General features: G+C 35.9%; 2 protein-coding genes across 2 annotated transcripts in view; one reads left to right on the top strand and one right to left on the bottom strand.

The window, feature by feature from the left end:
- Positions 1 to 7,063, bottom strand: part of LOC134665102 (GATOR complex protein Iml1) — a 43,408-nt gene extending 36,345 nt beyond the window's left edge. The window contains exons 1-8 of the mRNA XM_063521926.1: positions 6,852 to 7,063; positions 6,108 to 6,242; positions 5,254 to 5,423; positions 4,063 to 4,329; positions 3,584 to 3,726; positions 3,319 to 3,506; positions 2,337 to 2,814; positions 1,591 to 1,733 (exon numbers count right to left, since the gene is read on the bottom strand). Of these exons, the coding sequence (XP_063377996.1) occupies positions 1,591 to 1,733; positions 2,337 to 2,814; positions 3,319 to 3,506; positions 3,584 to 3,726; positions 4,063 to 4,329; positions 5,254 to 5,423; positions 6,108 to 6,242; positions 6,852 to 6,894 (1,567 nt within the window). The 5' untranslated portion in view covers positions 6,895 to 7,063. The remainder of the gene's footprint in view (positions 1 to 1,590; positions 1,734 to 2,336; positions 2,815 to 3,318; positions 3,507 to 3,583; positions 3,727 to 4,062; positions 4,330 to 5,253; positions 5,424 to 6,107; positions 6,243 to 6,851) is intronic.
- Positions 7,064 to 7,825: 762 nt separating this feature from the next.
- On the top strand, positions 7,826 to 15,009 carry LOC134665063 (sugar transporter SWEET1). Its single transcript, XM_063521858.1, has 5 exons — positions 7,826 to 8,014; positions 8,100 to 8,177; positions 8,424 to 8,650; positions 10,368 to 10,543; positions 11,385 to 15,009. The coding sequence occupies exons 1-5, from the start codon at positions 7,938 to 7,940 to the stop codon at positions 11,484 to 11,486; spliced, it is 660 nt and encodes a 219-aa protein (XP_063377928.1). The 5' UTR covers positions 7,826 to 7,937; the 3' UTR covers positions 11,487 to 15,009.
- The last annotated feature ends 1,753 nt before the right edge of the window (positions 15,010 to 16,762 follow it).

The raw sequence follows: 16,762 nt of genomic DNA, 5'->3' as shown, positions 1-16,762 counted from the left end.
CCTAACGCCCATCATACAGTCAGCAGCAGATGCGAAAAAAATTACCTTGACACGCTCTTATTCTCTTAACAATAGAGTCGCGTCAAGCTCATTTTGAACACATGGCCCGCTTAGCAATTTCTGCTGCTGACTGTACAAACATAAGTTGACTATGAAACTAATAGTGTAGGAAATGTGACACAATTTATTGTGTTTTGTAATCGAATGAGACAAAGAAATACAACTCTTTTCCAATTGAAAAAAGGGTTTAAATCATATTGAAATAAATTAGTACTAAGGTTAACAGTGGGCCTTAGGAGAATTGTACGAGTATAATGTAGCTATTACGACCAAACTTCATCATCATCATTAACTTAAGAGGTATTCTCTTGTCGGTGGAGTATCTTCCAGCTTTCCCTATCCTGCGCCAACTCTTTAACTTTTTGGTACGACACGACCCCCACTTTTTCTTTCACTTGCTCCAAGAAGCTGCGTCTGGGTTTTCCTCGTCCCCGCTTGTGTCCTATCCGCCCCTCCAGGATAGTTTTAAAGAAGTGGTCGTGTCGTATTAAGTGTCCAATCATTTTTCCGCGTCTATTATCGATGGTGTTCAGGATAGCTCTCCTTTCATTCACTCTTCTTAGCACCTCCTCATTCGTTATCTTGTCTCTCCAACTAATGCCTTCAATACGCCTCCACTTCATTTTGCTCTAATTCTATACATACACGGTGTAACATGAGGAAAGCGAATAATTTTAACCACGCATTTCTGAGGTCAAAAGAAGGAAAAAATGTAATATGAGTTTAGGTCAACTTCACAAACAAAAAATTTTTTTGTTTTTTTTTTAATTTTTTGAATGTATTTGTACATAAAAAATTAATGTTATTGGTAAACTTGTTACTTAAAATTGATTTTTACATTTTTTTTTCGTAATACCTTCTTTTTGCAAAGTGTTACTTGTCACTTTTTGACATCTATCAATAAGGATATTTAGACTACGTCCCATAGTAGCAACATTACTATCAAAAAGGCTTTTTACATTATGTAACAACAAAAACTTGTTTATTTTTAAATTAATATTATCTCTGAAACTAGGCGTTTTAAAAAAAACCGGGCAAGTGCGAGTCGGACTCGCGCACGAAGGGTTCCGTACCATAATGAAAAAAAAAAACAAAAACAAAAAAAAAACAAAAAAAAACGGTCACCCATCCAAGTACTGACCCCTCCCTACGTTGCTTAACTTTGGTCAAAAATCACGTTTGTTGTATGGGAGCCCCATTTAAATCTTTATTTTATTCTGTTTTTAGTATTTGTTGTTATAGCGGCAACAGAAATACATCATCTGTGAAAATTTCAACTGTCTAGCTATCACGGTTCGTGAGATACAGCCTGGTGACAGACGGACGGACGGACGGACGGACGGACGGACGGACGGACGGACGGACGGACGGACGGACGGACAGCGAAGTCTTAGTAATAGGGTCCCGTTTTACCCTTTGGGTACGGAACCCTAAAAAAGTAGGACATTTTTGTCTCTCAATATGATCAGGAATACGCTGTTAAAATTATTCGGTTTACTCATGTTACACCGTGTATATAATTATACATACGTCCTGTGGACAGAATGTCTCCAAGGCTGTGGTGGATGTCAGGATCGGACATTTTCCTGTGTGTGATGGACGCAGGCGGGCTTCTCCTCAAGCCTTCCAGCCCAGCTACCGAGGTCTTTTTAGTCCGAGCAACCCTCTGCACACTACAATCAAAAACATAAAAGTATTAAACCCGATAAAAAAAATAGAAAATACCTACTCTTTAACCTCGTAAGACCCACCATACAAAGTTTCCCTATTTATTTTTAATATGAACCTTGTTATATAGGAAATTAGGGTGACTTTCGTTTGTTTTAGATAACAAAAAAACAAAAAAAATGTTACCTTATGTAGTTGTTGAAAGGTTCAAATTAATGGAAACGGAGTGTACATTGTAATGCATATTGGGCCTTACGAGGTTAGGGGTAGCTGACTTTTAGTAGCTTCAACTGCTCTTTGGTCGGCCGCGGCTTAACTTGGCAAATTTTGCGCAAATGGCAAAAAATGAGCCAAACATTTTTCAAAAAAAGCCTCATCGAAAAATAGAACCTGTTTTTTATTAAATTTCATTTTACTTATGGTGGTTACTTAAATTGGGAACGAGAGACCCATTGGGTGGGTTTTCTATTCGTAGATGTTTTTCGCTACACAATCATTTATAATTAAGTGACAATGAGCAAGCCTTATCGCAGTGAAATAAGGCCTATTTTATTTATGTTAAATCAAACGTCAGTTTGGTTGTAAAATGCGAACGTCAAAAGACTTACCAAGTGCTATGCGCTGGTGGCAGTTGAAACACTTGCGCGTCATACGCATCATAATCAAATATAGAATTATGCATATATTCGTCCTCCTTCAAAAGCTTGCTTTTTCTCTCGTCTTCATACATTTTCTTAAGCGGCTCTTGACTCTTACGGGGCGGCAATTTTATTCTCGGAATGAAGTTAGAGTATGCTACTTTTTTGTTGGTTGAGTAAAAGGACAAGTTGATCCAATGGGGCATGGAGTAATCGTCTATAGAGTTTAGGTTATTGTCTTTGTTGTGGAACTTAAGGAGTGGTACGGCGTGGAGAGGTTGTTCGCCGACGCAGACCAAATCGCTGCCGACGCCGTTGTCTATGATTCGTTGTTTGGTGACGTTTGTCAGCTCCCTGTCGACTTCGAACACGCCGACTCCGGGGGTTATTACTACGCTAAGCTGACCGGTCCGGTCGAAACATCTGTCTAGGTAGTGTTTTTCGAATACTGAAAGCAAATAAGACTGATATAAGTTTTAGTAAAACAGTTAAGTTTTGCTATTATGTTTTGTAAGAATCAGTTTTACATAGCTTGGGCGTATAGCTCATTTTCAAACTCCACAAGGGTCACTTTTGGTCATGACACCACAATATAAAGGATACGGACCTAGTGTGAGTCTAAATCGTCTGTGAAAGCCTCACTAACTGATCCCGTATACCGGAAGTAGAACGATATACTCGTAAAAATAGCTAGCGCTGCATTTGTTAGAACTGGAGAGCGCACTTAGTAAGAAATTGGAATGTCCATTGAAAAGGTAGATACCCAATCTAGTTAACTTGGCTACAGCTTCCTTGGGCTCCAAATATGATTAAATAAAACTTATAATACTTAGGGCATACTGAAAATTCCTGGAACTGGCCACTTAGAAAAAATAAATCGGCTCATATATCAGAATCCAGAAAGTTTCAGTATGGCCCACGTATTAATAGCCATTGAGCATAGGATCCTCACCATTCAAGCTCATATTGAGAACTTCAAGGAAGTTCCCCTGCGCCGCAGTCGAGTTGATAGCAGTCGGAATCTCCATGTTAGGCCGCTCGTGGTATTGGAGGACGATTTTCTGGTAGTCGGTGAACAGTCTCCTTAGCTGCAGCAGCACATTCGACCAGTCCTCGTAACGCTCGTTTTGAACCGCCACTCTGTATAATCAAGAGAGTAGTTTAGATAAATAAAGGCGATGTTACTTTGGCTGACCAGTCATAGCTGTGTTGCATACCTGTAGAAATCTTCGTAAAATCTGCCCCTGTAGTCTTTCTGCAGGCACTCCTTCATATGTTGTGGAAACTCTTCCAAAGACTTAGCCTTGTAGAATGTTCTTGAAAATAGCACAATTGTCACTTCATGGTTGCTGCCGTTTTTCTGTAAAAATCACATGTCAACACGTCATTTCTTTTTGTCATTTTAACAAGAATCATTTTTTGACCTTCACGGTGACCACGAGTTGAAATTCGACATTTACAATAGCGACTGCGCGGAATCGACCGCATTCCCTCTCTATCGCACCAATATATCAATCAGTAACGTAAACGGCAAATGTCAATTCGTAGTACGGCTACTTATAAAAAACTTTAAATGTATACTTAGTTGAAATTTTATAAGCTGCCCGTTTAGAACTATGAGCTCATAAAGTCCTAAATGGTCAGCTTAAAAAAAATCTATTATAGTAGGTAGAATGGAGGTATGAACATTTCTTACCTTCCATTTCGTAAAAAGCTCAGCAAGGAACCCATTCACAGCCTTCTCAAAGTACAAGTCTCCGTGTATATCAAAATCCCACATTTCAGACGACATCTGTATGAACAGATACACCATTGAGGTTGACGATCTGAAGACGATCTTCGTGTCTTCCGTGATTACCCCGCAGGCCACGCGGTCGCCCTGTGACCACATCTCGTAGACCTGACATCTGATGGCACCGCCGCAGTACTCGATCTTTTTGTTGAGGTACACACATGTGCTAACCTTTAATAAAATAGAAACATGTTAGTGTCAAATTATTTTTTTGGTAGTTTGGTACTTTTACTTTTACTTTGGACTGACCCCGTTGAGCAGTACCTACACCTGTACACTTTTCTTCTCGAGACCGTTCTATTGTGGCCAATTTGGATTATTTTTTTTCTTAAACTCTTATTGCTCCCCAACAAGGGGTCATCCATTAATTACATCACACGTTTAGGGGGAGGGAGGGGGTCAAGAAAATGAGACATATTGTGACATGGGGGAGGGAGGGGGTCAAGAAAATGAGACATATTGTGACATGGGGGAGGGGGGAGACACAAACTTTGTGACGTCACTTTAACTTCACCAGTAACCGAAAATTTATTTAAATTATTATATCGCTGTACATTTAAATAACAAGTTTTTAAAACGGTAATCGTTTGTATTCGTTTAATTTTCTTTCCTAAGCAGTTTTGGGTTATAAAACTACTACTATTTATATCGTGAAAAATATTTTGATAAAATATTAATAATACTTAGGTACTTACTTAATTCGATTTGGCTATTTCGTAGAAAAAATGTGACGTCACACTAGGAGGGGTTTGCCAAATGTGACTAAGTGTGACAAGGAGGGGGGGAGGGGTCAAAAAACCTAGAAATTCGTGTGACGTAATTAATGGATGACCCCCAAGCAACAATGAACCCGACGGAATTATTTATGTAGGCTGGTTTTTAACGTCAACAATGTTAAAATGTACTTTTATTTCGTCGGTATTAGTTTGTCCACACAAACATTATAAAAAAATTAAAACAAAGGAATATGTTATTGTTAGTATGTTGATGTTTTTATGGGTAGGGTTTGCAAAAACATAGTGCCTGCTCCAACTTTTGGGTTGAACTTCTTTAGAATACCTCCAGAAAAAGTACTAAGATGAAGAATAAACAAACCAAGTGATTCTTTAGTCTCCACATCTCCGAGCGTCCCATGTACTGGTCCTTGAAGGTGAGCTCCACGGAGTCCAGGGCCACATCTGGCACATTCACTATGTTCACGTAAACGTCGGCAAATGTCCGCAGTTGGAATGTTGTTGCAATGCTTTGCTCCACACTGATGGTATCTATAGAAATATATGAATACAATCATTATTGAAGATCAATCATTACTGATGTTAAACCCTAAAAAAAAAGAAATGAAAAATTTTACATATTGATTTAAAAATTAAAGATTTTGTAAATTTGAACTGAGCACCGTTGACTGGACAGAAACTGCTTTAAACAGAGTAGCACGGAGGTCTTTGGTCTCGGAGGACAAGATATACTTCAGGTTGCTGCGCCCCTGCAGTAAGTTTTGACATTGCCTCCATAGTATAGTTGGTAATTATTTAAGTGTCTGAAAGTTACTTAACATGTTTGCTGTGGGAATTATTGTAGAAACTGTTTGGAAAGAGAAGTTCCATCATTCCACAACTCTTCTCTTTGCAAACAGACTCTAACTTGTAAGTAACCAAGTTTTTCGGCCCAGTGCAGTAAATGGAGTTAACACTTTCACTGACATTTACAGAGTTAGCCTACAAAGAACCCAGATACTAAAGCAGCGGTCGGCCAGTTTTAAGCAAAAGGGCCAAATAATAAGTAGTTAACGAAGATGCTGAGGGCTGCACTTTGTTAATATTTATGACTTTATCAGACATTGTTGTTTGTTAATATTACATACAAAATAGCCAGGGAGGCTAGCGGGCCACAAGTGAGAGGTTCGCCTGTTGCTGACCGCTGTAATAAAGGGATTAAAGATTGGTAACAACCTCTGCCTCTCCCTGGGGCATCCTTAATGACTTGTAGCAGCAGCCTGGGATAGTCATTTTCAGGGTGGTATATTTCCACTATGTCTTTCTCTTTAAGTCCAGGATAATCTTTTAAACTGATTATTAAGTCCACAGCTGTAAATAAATAAACAGATTGCATTACTTAGCCATATTTTTAAATATTACCACTTTGAATTTCACAGTGCTAAATAAAAAAGATGCAAATTGTATTGAACAGGTCTGACAGTGTATTACAGACTTCAGTAGTGCCTCGGTAATCCAGACTCTTGCTAATCCATAGATTGCTGTAATCCAAACGGTCTTGGGCTGAAGATATTGAATTTGATAGACACAAGTTCTTTTTTTCCTCCATGAGTGCCTTCGAAATGTAATGCAAAAATGTAAAGCAGAGGAGTATACCTAGCTGGTTATTTACTGCTAGTAATCTATATCTTTAGTTTCATCATATGTATCTAAAAATCATTTGTTTAAATTTTGAGAATAATAATTCCGAAACCTCTGTAATCAATGGCCGATTTTTCTCCGTCCGAGTTAGCACGGTCCTACTATATTCTAAATTGTTTATTAATCATACAGAATGCGGTTTTATTATTAGTGTAATAAAGTTGTTGCCTTTTAACCTTTACCACCGTTATGTACTACAAATATATAGGTTATCGCTTATGTGTACATAAAATAATACATACTCAAGCAATAATAAATAACGGTATGCATAGAACTCACGACTGAAGCTGTTTTGGTGGACTATAAGTTTAAACGCCTTCATCGTCCTTGATTACAAACTAATCATTTTGAAATGGAGCACATGGTATTTTTCTTCTTTCCTATATTTAATTAACAAAATCGATTGCGATTGAATAAAATCATTTAGCTTTAACGATAAAATATACGTATTAAACCATAAATGAATTTACGGAAAGTATAGATATGGATGGATATGGATAACAACATCAATGACCAAATTGACAGTTTAGTCAGCATATATATAAAACCGCTCTTATTTTCTTTCATTTAACAAAAAATGTATTTTTTATATATATTTTTGTTGCATGTGAAATTTATTGTTATTATATAAAAAAAATATAATTAGTCTTTTTATTTTCTAAATTTATTAACAGATATCACCGTATTTATATTTGTTCAGCGTGTATAGCAGTGTATGGAACAGCAGACGCCTGAGGCGTCCATTCCTTTATACGCAAGAAATGATAATATGCAATTAAATTTTGTAAATGAAACTGTCTGACTAAACTGACTAAATCTGTAGGGTTTTGATCGGTAAATATTTTAATAATTTTTATTTTCTAAATTTATTAACAGATATCACCGTATTTATATTTGTTCAGCGTGTATAGCAGTGTATGAAACAGCAGACACCTGAGGCATCCATTCCTTTATACGCAAGAAATGATAATATGCAATTAAATTTTGTAAATGAAACTGGACTAAATCTGTAAGGTTTTGATCGGTAAATATTTCAATAATTTTTATTTATATTATTTGTTTAGTACACATCAAAAAGGGGATATATATCAATAAAAATATAATAATGAAGTAAATTTGTCATTAATCTATCCCAAATCGGATTTTTTCTGTCACTTTGGATGAGGCAAGCTGTCATCAATGTCAGTGTCACTTCGTATACTGTCAAGTACTGTTCTGTCAAGTGTCAAGTGTCGATATTGTCTTGTTGTCGAACGACGAATCGACGATATTTTCATTCGACGATATCACGGCTATTTTCTAAGTTTTAAAATTATGAGTGCGTGGGAATGTATATGCTAGCGTTAATTTTGATATAATATAAATATGGCTTTGTCTGAATTTAAGGAACTTATTAGCGGCTTAGCCGTCGTTACAACAGTATTGAATTTTTTGTCAGGAATGTATGTTTCATTTAAAGTAATACACACGATTTCTGAATGACTTACATCTGTTTTAATAGTTTAAACATGTTACTTCCTTTTCCAGGTTAGTGTGCAAGCAATATGTGGTTAATAGGTCTACAGCTGAAGCGTCACCATTGCCTTTTCTTACCGGTGTTCTAGCGTAAGTTGTTTAAACAGTATTTTGTAAGGGAGTTCTTTTTTTAACCTCGTAAGTCCTCGCAAGTCCTGGTATAAGTACAAATTAAATTCGAGGTTTGAACTCTTATAGAAATAGAAGAAAGTTCCAAATTCAAAAGCGCAAAAATTGGTTTGGTTCTTACGAGGACCGCATGTTGCGGAACAAACATATGGCTTGTCGGCTAAATTAATGCGGTCAAATTATTAATATATTTTAATTATATTTCAGATCAGCCTTGTGGCTCATGTATGGGATTACCAAGGATGATAGTAAGATAATACTAGTAAACATAATAGGAATAACACTCATGACATTGTATTCTCTTGTGTTCTATATGTATACTTACAAGAAGTCTACTACATTCAAGCAGATGGTCTTTACAATGGGCTTGCTTGTTTTGTCTGTGGGATATTTAAGATTTGAGGAGGATAAAGAAACTCTTCTCGGCCGACTGGGTAAGCCACCTTTGAATCTTTTTTTTTTGTTTTAAGTAGGTACTACTGTTTCTAACATGTTTTAAATAGGCACTACTATGTTTTAAGACTTATGGGCTGATATTATGGAATTTTACATTAATACTTATAATTTTTATTTAGTTTCAGTATATGTATTTTTTTAAATTCCAACAATCATTATTAAATTAAATGGGTATGGTATTATAGTAGAGTCCATTAAATTTTTGAAGATTACTCAGTAAGTTTTGCTCCATAACAAGAAAATGTGTATGACCCATTCTAATCTGTTTAATATGTCCGAGTCTCACAGAAGTTTTCTTATTATTAGGTTGGTGAAGCTAAGCATTAAACTGCTAAAAATAAAAAAAAATAAAAAATAAAAATAAAAAAGCCCTTTATTTATTGTAAAGTGTTTACATAAAAAAATTAAAATAAAACTATGACTTATAATATGTGTTTTACTAATGAATCCCTAGTGGGTAAAGGCCTCCTCCATTGCTGCCCATTTGTCCCTGTCTTGTGCTGTCGCCATCCAGTCTGTGCCGGCTGTTCTTTTTAAGTCTTCCTCCCAACGCATTTGTGGTCTGCCCCGGCCTCTTTGCTATAAATATGTATTATAAATTTATTACTTAAAAAAATAACAACTGGAACAAACTCCTCGAAGATGTGGTTTCAGCACAAAATGTGAACCAATTTAAAAATAAATTAGACAGACACATCAATACATCTACTTGTCAACGATAACTATTAATGATTACTGGATACAGGCAATATCAGTTGTCACAACTGCCTGCCTGCTTACACAATAATAAAAAAATAAAAAATAAAAATAATCAAATATAAAATGTCATTATACTCTTAAGGCCCACTTGCACCATCCCACTAACCCGGAGTTAACTGGTTAAACCGTTAAGCTAGTGTCAAATTGTACTGGTAACCATGGTGACACTCCAGGTTTGACCTGTTAACCCCGGGTTAGTAAATGGTGCAAGTGGCCCTAGCCAGTATAATACATGAATTTCAATGTTAATGTCATTCATAGCTGTTATCTATTATAAGAAGTTTATCAACATATTAGTAACACTGTAGTTGGCTATAATCAACAATAAGTGTGACTAATTAAATAAATACTTTTTACCAAATGAAACACCACTAATGGACCTAATGGCTTTACAAAAAGGGTTATGAATTGTCTTTATATAAGTGTGGATAAAGGTACATCAGTTAAACTACACGCTATGACAAAAGAAATGTTGATATAAAATGAAAATATTATGGTTTTCTCAAATATGAATAATTGCAAATGGGAACATTGCAAAGTATAAGTACATATATAACAAATGCCTTCATCCTGGCATTTTGCCACGGCTCGCGGGAGCCTAGGGTCCGCTTGACAACTAATCCCATGATTTGACGTAGCCACTAGTTTTTACGAAAGCGACTGCTATCTGACTGTCCAACCCAGAGGGGAACTAGGCCTTATTGGGATTAGTCCGGTTTCCTCACGTTTCCTTCACTGAAAAGCCGAGCGCCGAGCCGGCCGGCCGAACCGACGAGCCGGGGTTTAAACCTGCAACCTCTGGATTGAAAGTTGCACGCTCTTACTGCTAGGCCACCATATATATAAGAAATATAACAAATGGTAACCTCTACTTCGGAACACACCCTTGATTGTTAATTCAACTTTGTATTTTAAATAACCACATTTATATTTCAGGGACAGTTGCATGCCTCGTCACATTGCTGGCGATAGCAGCTCCGATGAGCAAGCTGTTCTATGTGTTAAAAGTGAAGAGCACAGAATGTCTCCCGTTCCCTATGATCCTCATGTCATTCTTTGTGTCGAGTCTGTGGTTCCTTTATGGTGTTATAGAGGAAGACAATTATTTAATTGTAAGTATTAATGGGGTAGCCCGACAAATACACAGACACAAGTATTAATACATTTTTAGGTTTAAGTGCAAAACTTTTAAACTGTTTAGGCGCGCTTAACATAGGCGCCTCATTCAATTGTGTATTTTACTCTTATGTGATAAAGTTCACATTTAAACTACATACTTGTACTTATCTAGTTCAAATATGTGATAGTTCGATTTCATAGAGTCCAACTAGACCAGCGGTTCTCAAACTTTTTTGGTGACGGAACCCTTCTGGAACGCGAAATATTTGACGGAACCCCAAATTAAAAATTTTCGTTCGTCACTGTGGACCAGATATACATATAGAAGTGCTGGCTTTTTCTTATTATTACAAGTATTTTCGCGGAACCCCAACAGAGGCTTTGCGGAACCCTAGGGTTCCGCGGAACACACTTTGAGAATGGCTGTACTAGACAAAGAGTTTAAGTACAGTACATACCTATTCATGAGAGCCTACCGCGTATTTCGAAAATTGTTTTACTGTCACATTAAAACAGCAAGAGCGATAGAGATCTAGTCGTGGATTGAATTTCTATATTCGCGGTAGCCCCCTTGGCGGTGAAAGATTTGTCCAAGTGCTTTATTAGACATGTTGAGTGGAAAAATAATTAGTCGACGTGAAAAATATCTTTAAACCTTTGCACCTTACTCCTTTGTAATAAGGCGCAAAATGTACACATATCTTCGACGTCGACTTTACAAGTTATTTTTCTACCGCTTGTCAACGGTTAGCGTTAGACCGTAACAATTTTCCGCACGATCAGTAATATAAAAATCTTACCTGTTTGAATTCAAATAGCCCTTTTTGTTTTCAGCTACCAAATATAGTCGGCGCGGGCCTTTCGGTGTTCCAGCTTTCGCTGTTCGTTGTCTTCCCCCGGACGCCTCCTCTCTTGCCTAAGAGCGTGTTAGCGTAATCTACAGACTTACAGGCTAATGAGTACCCGTTGTGCTGAGAATTATGTAAGTGTTTCCTATGTTGTACTAGTAGGTGTTAGGGCGATACTATGGCCGTGTTGGCTAGGTTGCCTAGCGGCTATGATGCACTTCGCACGTAGCATACATAATTACATTAATTACATACTACACTACTAGCGTATGATACGCACGCTCTTTGGTACCGAAAAAAAAATTCTCAGGCACTGGTAAATTATGAAATATTGTATTGAAACCTTAGTGAGCACATTGCCAATATAATAGCAAGCTTGAAATTAAAACGCATTTATTTATATTAATGTATCGAAAACAAATGTTCAAAAGGAAATATGTGACTAATTATTAAAGGATTAGATACCTACGCATTTGAGTTTATTGGCGTAAATAAAGTAGGTTATTAATAGATACAAAAGCAAAGGAAAATACCTATGGGTATACATAATGACAATTTGTATAGGTCTATTCCGATCAAGCAGGTATAATTTGTTGTAGGATTTGCGTAGTTACACTAGTTACTAGAGATAGTAGAGATAGACGAAAATATGTCTGCAAAGATTTTGATAGCATACGCAGTGCAAGTGTTATTTTAAACGTCAAACTTAATATGAAATTCATCATCATCATTTCAGCCTATATATGTCCCACTGCTGAGCATAGGCCTCCTCTCAGGCGCGAGAGGGCAAAAAAAAAACAAAATATGAAATTATGACGTATAAATAACACTTGTACTGCGTATGCTATCAAAATCGTTGCAGACTTTTATTGGTCTAACTTTAACATATATTTTATAGTTATTAGCAGACATCGTAAATTCTACAATATTTTTGGTGCAGCGGAGTGGTGTTAACGGGGGGTACCTTTGTTTCCCATAAAGTTTTACGTCATAATGTATTGTTTGTCATATTATCGTTAGTCATAAAACTGTTATCTTTTCAGGATTTTCGTATCGTCATTCTATAGATAGGTTAGATTAGGTTAGGTTTGTTTTATGGCAATCCTGAAAAGTTACGCGTTTCTGAGAAAAACCAATTATGACTAACGAAAATTCGGACAAACAATACATTATGACTTAAAACTATTTGGGAAACAATAGAGACCCGTTAACGGAATTGGTATAGATAATTCCAAATGAAATGGTAAAATAAGGGTAATATTAACGTAATTAACGGTAATAAATCATTATAGTTCGTTTTATTGCATTAGAAATAAGGTAAACAATCTTGATGTGTCTTTTAATTGAAAAACACATTTTAAAAATAAGTTACGGCAAATATGTAACAATTATGAATCTAATACGATCATTTATAATCTTCTGCTTTTATAAGTAATAGTTACTGATTTTTAAAAAGCGTTTTTCAATTAAGGCATGTCAAGTGTTACCTTCTGTCAAGTTTTTTCTAATACTAAAAAAACGAACTAGGGTTGAAATTGTTTATGCCAATTCCGTTAACACCACTCCGCTGCACCGAAAATGCTATAAAATTTACTCTGGTTATCAGTCAATATTTTTATGTCCATGACATACTAACATAAAGTATTGTTTAATTGTATGTAAAAAAGTTTTGGTACGATCTGATTGAGTGATCTCATGATGTATTCCAGTTAATAGAGCGAACTTTAAATGGACTTGTTTTGTTTCTGGTTATATTTTATTTTTCGTATCGTATCTGAGTAAAATTTGAATCGAATATTTAAAAATGACTAAATTTTATATTAACAGTTCATAGAATAGGATTCTAATGTGAAATATATTAAAAAAGTCAATTATACAGAGAGACTAATTATAAATAGGTAGTTAATTATGTATTTTACATAGGTAGGTACTATGTATTTTCCTGCCGGAAGCGTATTTTTTTTTCATTTTCTTCCTTTAATGTAAAATATTTGTATTTTGTGTGCTGTTTGATAATTTAACGAAACAGAGAGTGCTAGTTTCATTGATAAGTACCTATAGCAGCAGTACCGGATTGTATTTCTTCTCAAACATGCTCGGAAATTGTCGCATTTATTTCGTTAATCGAAAACGCAAAGGCTTTTGCCAGGCCTCGGCAAGCCTCAGCTCAGCCAGGCATGTGCGTACAGCCTGGCAAAAAAGAGTAGATATTACAAAGTGGCAATACTGCAGTGTCGTCCCTTTCAAATCAATTTATATAAGAGAGCGGGACGACACTATAGTGTTGAAACTTTTTAATTTCTACTCTTTTTTTGCCATTCTGTCCTTCGTCAGAAAATGCCTTTCTTTCCATGTTTCCATTCGTCGGCATCAATGTTCTATAAATTAATTAGAATTAACTTAAAGCTGAACATTTTCACGGAGGCGGAGATGAGCAGAGACGAGAGGAGAAAGGCAGCCTAAGTGTCAATCTAAATACAAAATACAAATACAAATAATTTATTGAGAAAAATATAGTACAGTGGTTGTTCTTAAATACTCTCAACATCTGACATGTTTTATTTTATGATTAACTTCCAATATAGGTGTTATCAATCAATCAATCAAGAAAACTTGACGTGAGATATACATACCTACATACTATACATTAAATTTGTGGTAGTACCTGATGCCTATATATGGCATATGGCATTATATTACGGTATTCTATAGCGTAATTGTAAATTATTAGCTTATCAAGTTATCATGTATTGAGAAGTAGGTAATAAATACCTATATATAAGTATTTTAGTAGAATATTCTGTGGTGTTTACTTTGGTGCTATGTATATAATATTTTCGGTGTATTGGTGGTGTATTGTTACACTTTTAAATAAAATGTTGACTTCTTTTTTAACGTTTATCGCCATATGAAAAATATATAATTGATAAAACATTAAATATTTTTCGACTTTACAATGTAGCACTGCCTACACTTATATTTTTATCGGAATGTAACTAAAAGTTTTATAAACCCTAATGTAAATTCCAAAGTGAATCTAAATATGCTCTTTTTAATATTACCACCCGTGTTTACCATTTTAATCTATATTAAGTTCACTGTACAGTCAGCATCGGAAGTTGCTATGCGGGTGAGGTGTGTTCAAAATTACCTTGACACGCTCGTATTTTCTTAACAATAAAGTCGCGTCGAGATCATTTAGAACACCTCGCCCGCTTAGCAACTTGCTGTTGACTGTACGGCCTACCGTACCTATACTTAAAAGCCCATCAACGTGCACACTAGCGCCACTGCTAAATAATCGTGATTATTTAAATTTAACGACAGGTATTTAAAGAAGGAGGCCGCTACGTACTGTATTGTGTATTCAAGTACCTTTTGAATACATCAAACTAGTTTTTATGTTGCTGGATTCGTCATCTATGCGTCCAAAGTTAAAACGGCCGTTTTTGTTTTGAGTTCATAGATCGACGAATCTAGCAACATAGAAACTAGTTTGATGTAAGTATTCAAAAGGCACTTAAATACACAATACAGTCCGTAGCGGCCCCCTTTTTTAAATACCTGTCGTTAAATTTTAATAATCACGATTATTTAGCAGTGGCGCTATAGTGTATGCAATATTATTTGCGTTATTTGACACATTGTGACTGACGTATATAGAGATGTAACTAACCCAAATCGATTGTCACAGCAAGCGATTACGATTGGATGGCACGTAGACTGAGGTATCGAATTGTGACGTATAATGAATTTTTATTTGTGATTTAAATAAAGCTAGAATTATATGGTTTTCCCGCAAGGTAAATGCATTTAATACACCGACCGAGTAGGTCGCACCCATCGTCAAAATCTAAACTAACTGGGGATCTATTTTAAAGTTTATTTATGTTATTTCTGTGTCAAATTTGTTGTCTGTTAGGTGACGATAAATATATCCATATATACAGTTAATTATCCACCTTTTCCTTACTTTTATTAAAAGAAAAATGAAAAATTCATATCGATTTACTTAGACGACTACCGATTCATAACGATGGTGACCGGCCAACCCTAAAATTAAAAAAAAAAGACGTAGAACGTAAACGTTTGCAGTGCAGTTGTTTTCCTTTGTGATTTCGATGTGCAAGACATTTTACGTAGTATTGCTGTTGTGAGTGACAGACGTCAAATACCGCAAATAATGTTGTATACACTATAGTGTGCACGTTGATGGGCTCTTAAGTAATTTGAATCATCGATCAATAGTGGGCTGTTAGGGATTAGTTTCATAAAATTCCGTCAGTCTTTTGTCAATGTCATGTTAGTTCAAATAAAGTCCGTCGCGCGTCGCTGGTGACGCCCGTGAGGTTTGATCCGACTATCGGGGATAGTGGATACATGCAGTCTAACGGATCCTTGTAATACTAAAACCCCCTTATTCATAAACGCGCTAATAATCGTGTCCTTATCTGTCATCTCATTTTGACTTAGGTATGTATTAGTAAGAAAGGGATAAAACATAATTTAACTAAATCAGTCCCGTAAAGTTTTATGAATAGGGGGGTAAAAGCCTATAAATAACAATAGATAATTATTACTTATAGAACAGCGAAACTGTATAATTTATCTCATTATCCCTGTTAAATGTTAGAATTTTAAAATAAAATTCTGGAATTACATAAAGCGTATAATTAGCCCTTGTTCTCCGTACTAATACTATTAACTGCCCATAAACGGACCTTACGTCTTTGTAATAAAGTTTACGAATTACCACTGGGGGAAGATCTTAGGTAGGTACCCACTCAAGAACAAAGTTTAAATCCTCAGCTCAGATCCTCATTTCGGTATAGTCGCGGACGGTCTAGAACGCAAAATGCCCACTTTTTATATCACCATATTTTACATAGGTAGGTTAGGTTCGTTAGGTATCTTCAAATGGCAGAAGGCCAACCGTCGACATCGCTATAAAGTTAAGATAAAACGGAAAAAATAATGTGGGCATTTTGCGTTCTAGACCGTTTGCGATGTAGACTAATTGCGATATCGACAAAATATTACACTAGTCATTTTGCGTTCTAGACCATCCGCGAATAACCCCTCATTTCAAGTGTAGGTATATGTATTTCCCCCTAGGGCTTCGCTATGGGGTAGGAAATAGATTTAAAAAAATCTTGATTTGATTTGTCTGTTAACAAGGGTTTTCGATTGGATGGTCAGTTTATGCGTATACCTGCCACTTCAGGGGTTCCCACGCCATTTCTCTTCATTTCTGTGTCCGTGCCTGAGGTTACTTTGAATAATATTTATATATTTATATACGTATATTATCATCTATCGAGTATCTATAGGTACTTTCTTTTTTTTAGTTTATTGCTTTTTCAT

Source organism: Cydia fagiglandana, chromosome 6 (genome assembly GCF_963556715.1).
Source record: "Cydia fagiglandana chromosome 6, ilCydFagi1.1, whole genome shotgun sequence".
NCBI lineage: Eukaryota > Metazoa > Arthropoda > Insecta > Lepidoptera > Tortricidae > Cydia > Cydia fagiglandana.
This window is presented reverse-complemented; position numbering and strand designations above follow the sequence as displayed.

Coding starts and splice junctions, on each gene's coding strand:
- LOC134665063 (XM_063521858.1), top strand. CDS start 7,938: ATGGCTTTGTCTGAATTTAAGGAACTTATTAGCGGCTTAGCCGTCGTT. Junction 8,015..8,099: donor TTGAATTTTTTGTCAGGAAT/GTATGTTTCATT, acceptor TTCCTTTTCCAG/GTTAGTGTGCAAGCAATATG. Junction 8,178..8,423: donor TTTCTTACCGGTGTTCTAGC/GTAAGTTGTTTA, acceptor ATTATATTTCAG/ATCAGCCTTGTGGCTCATGT.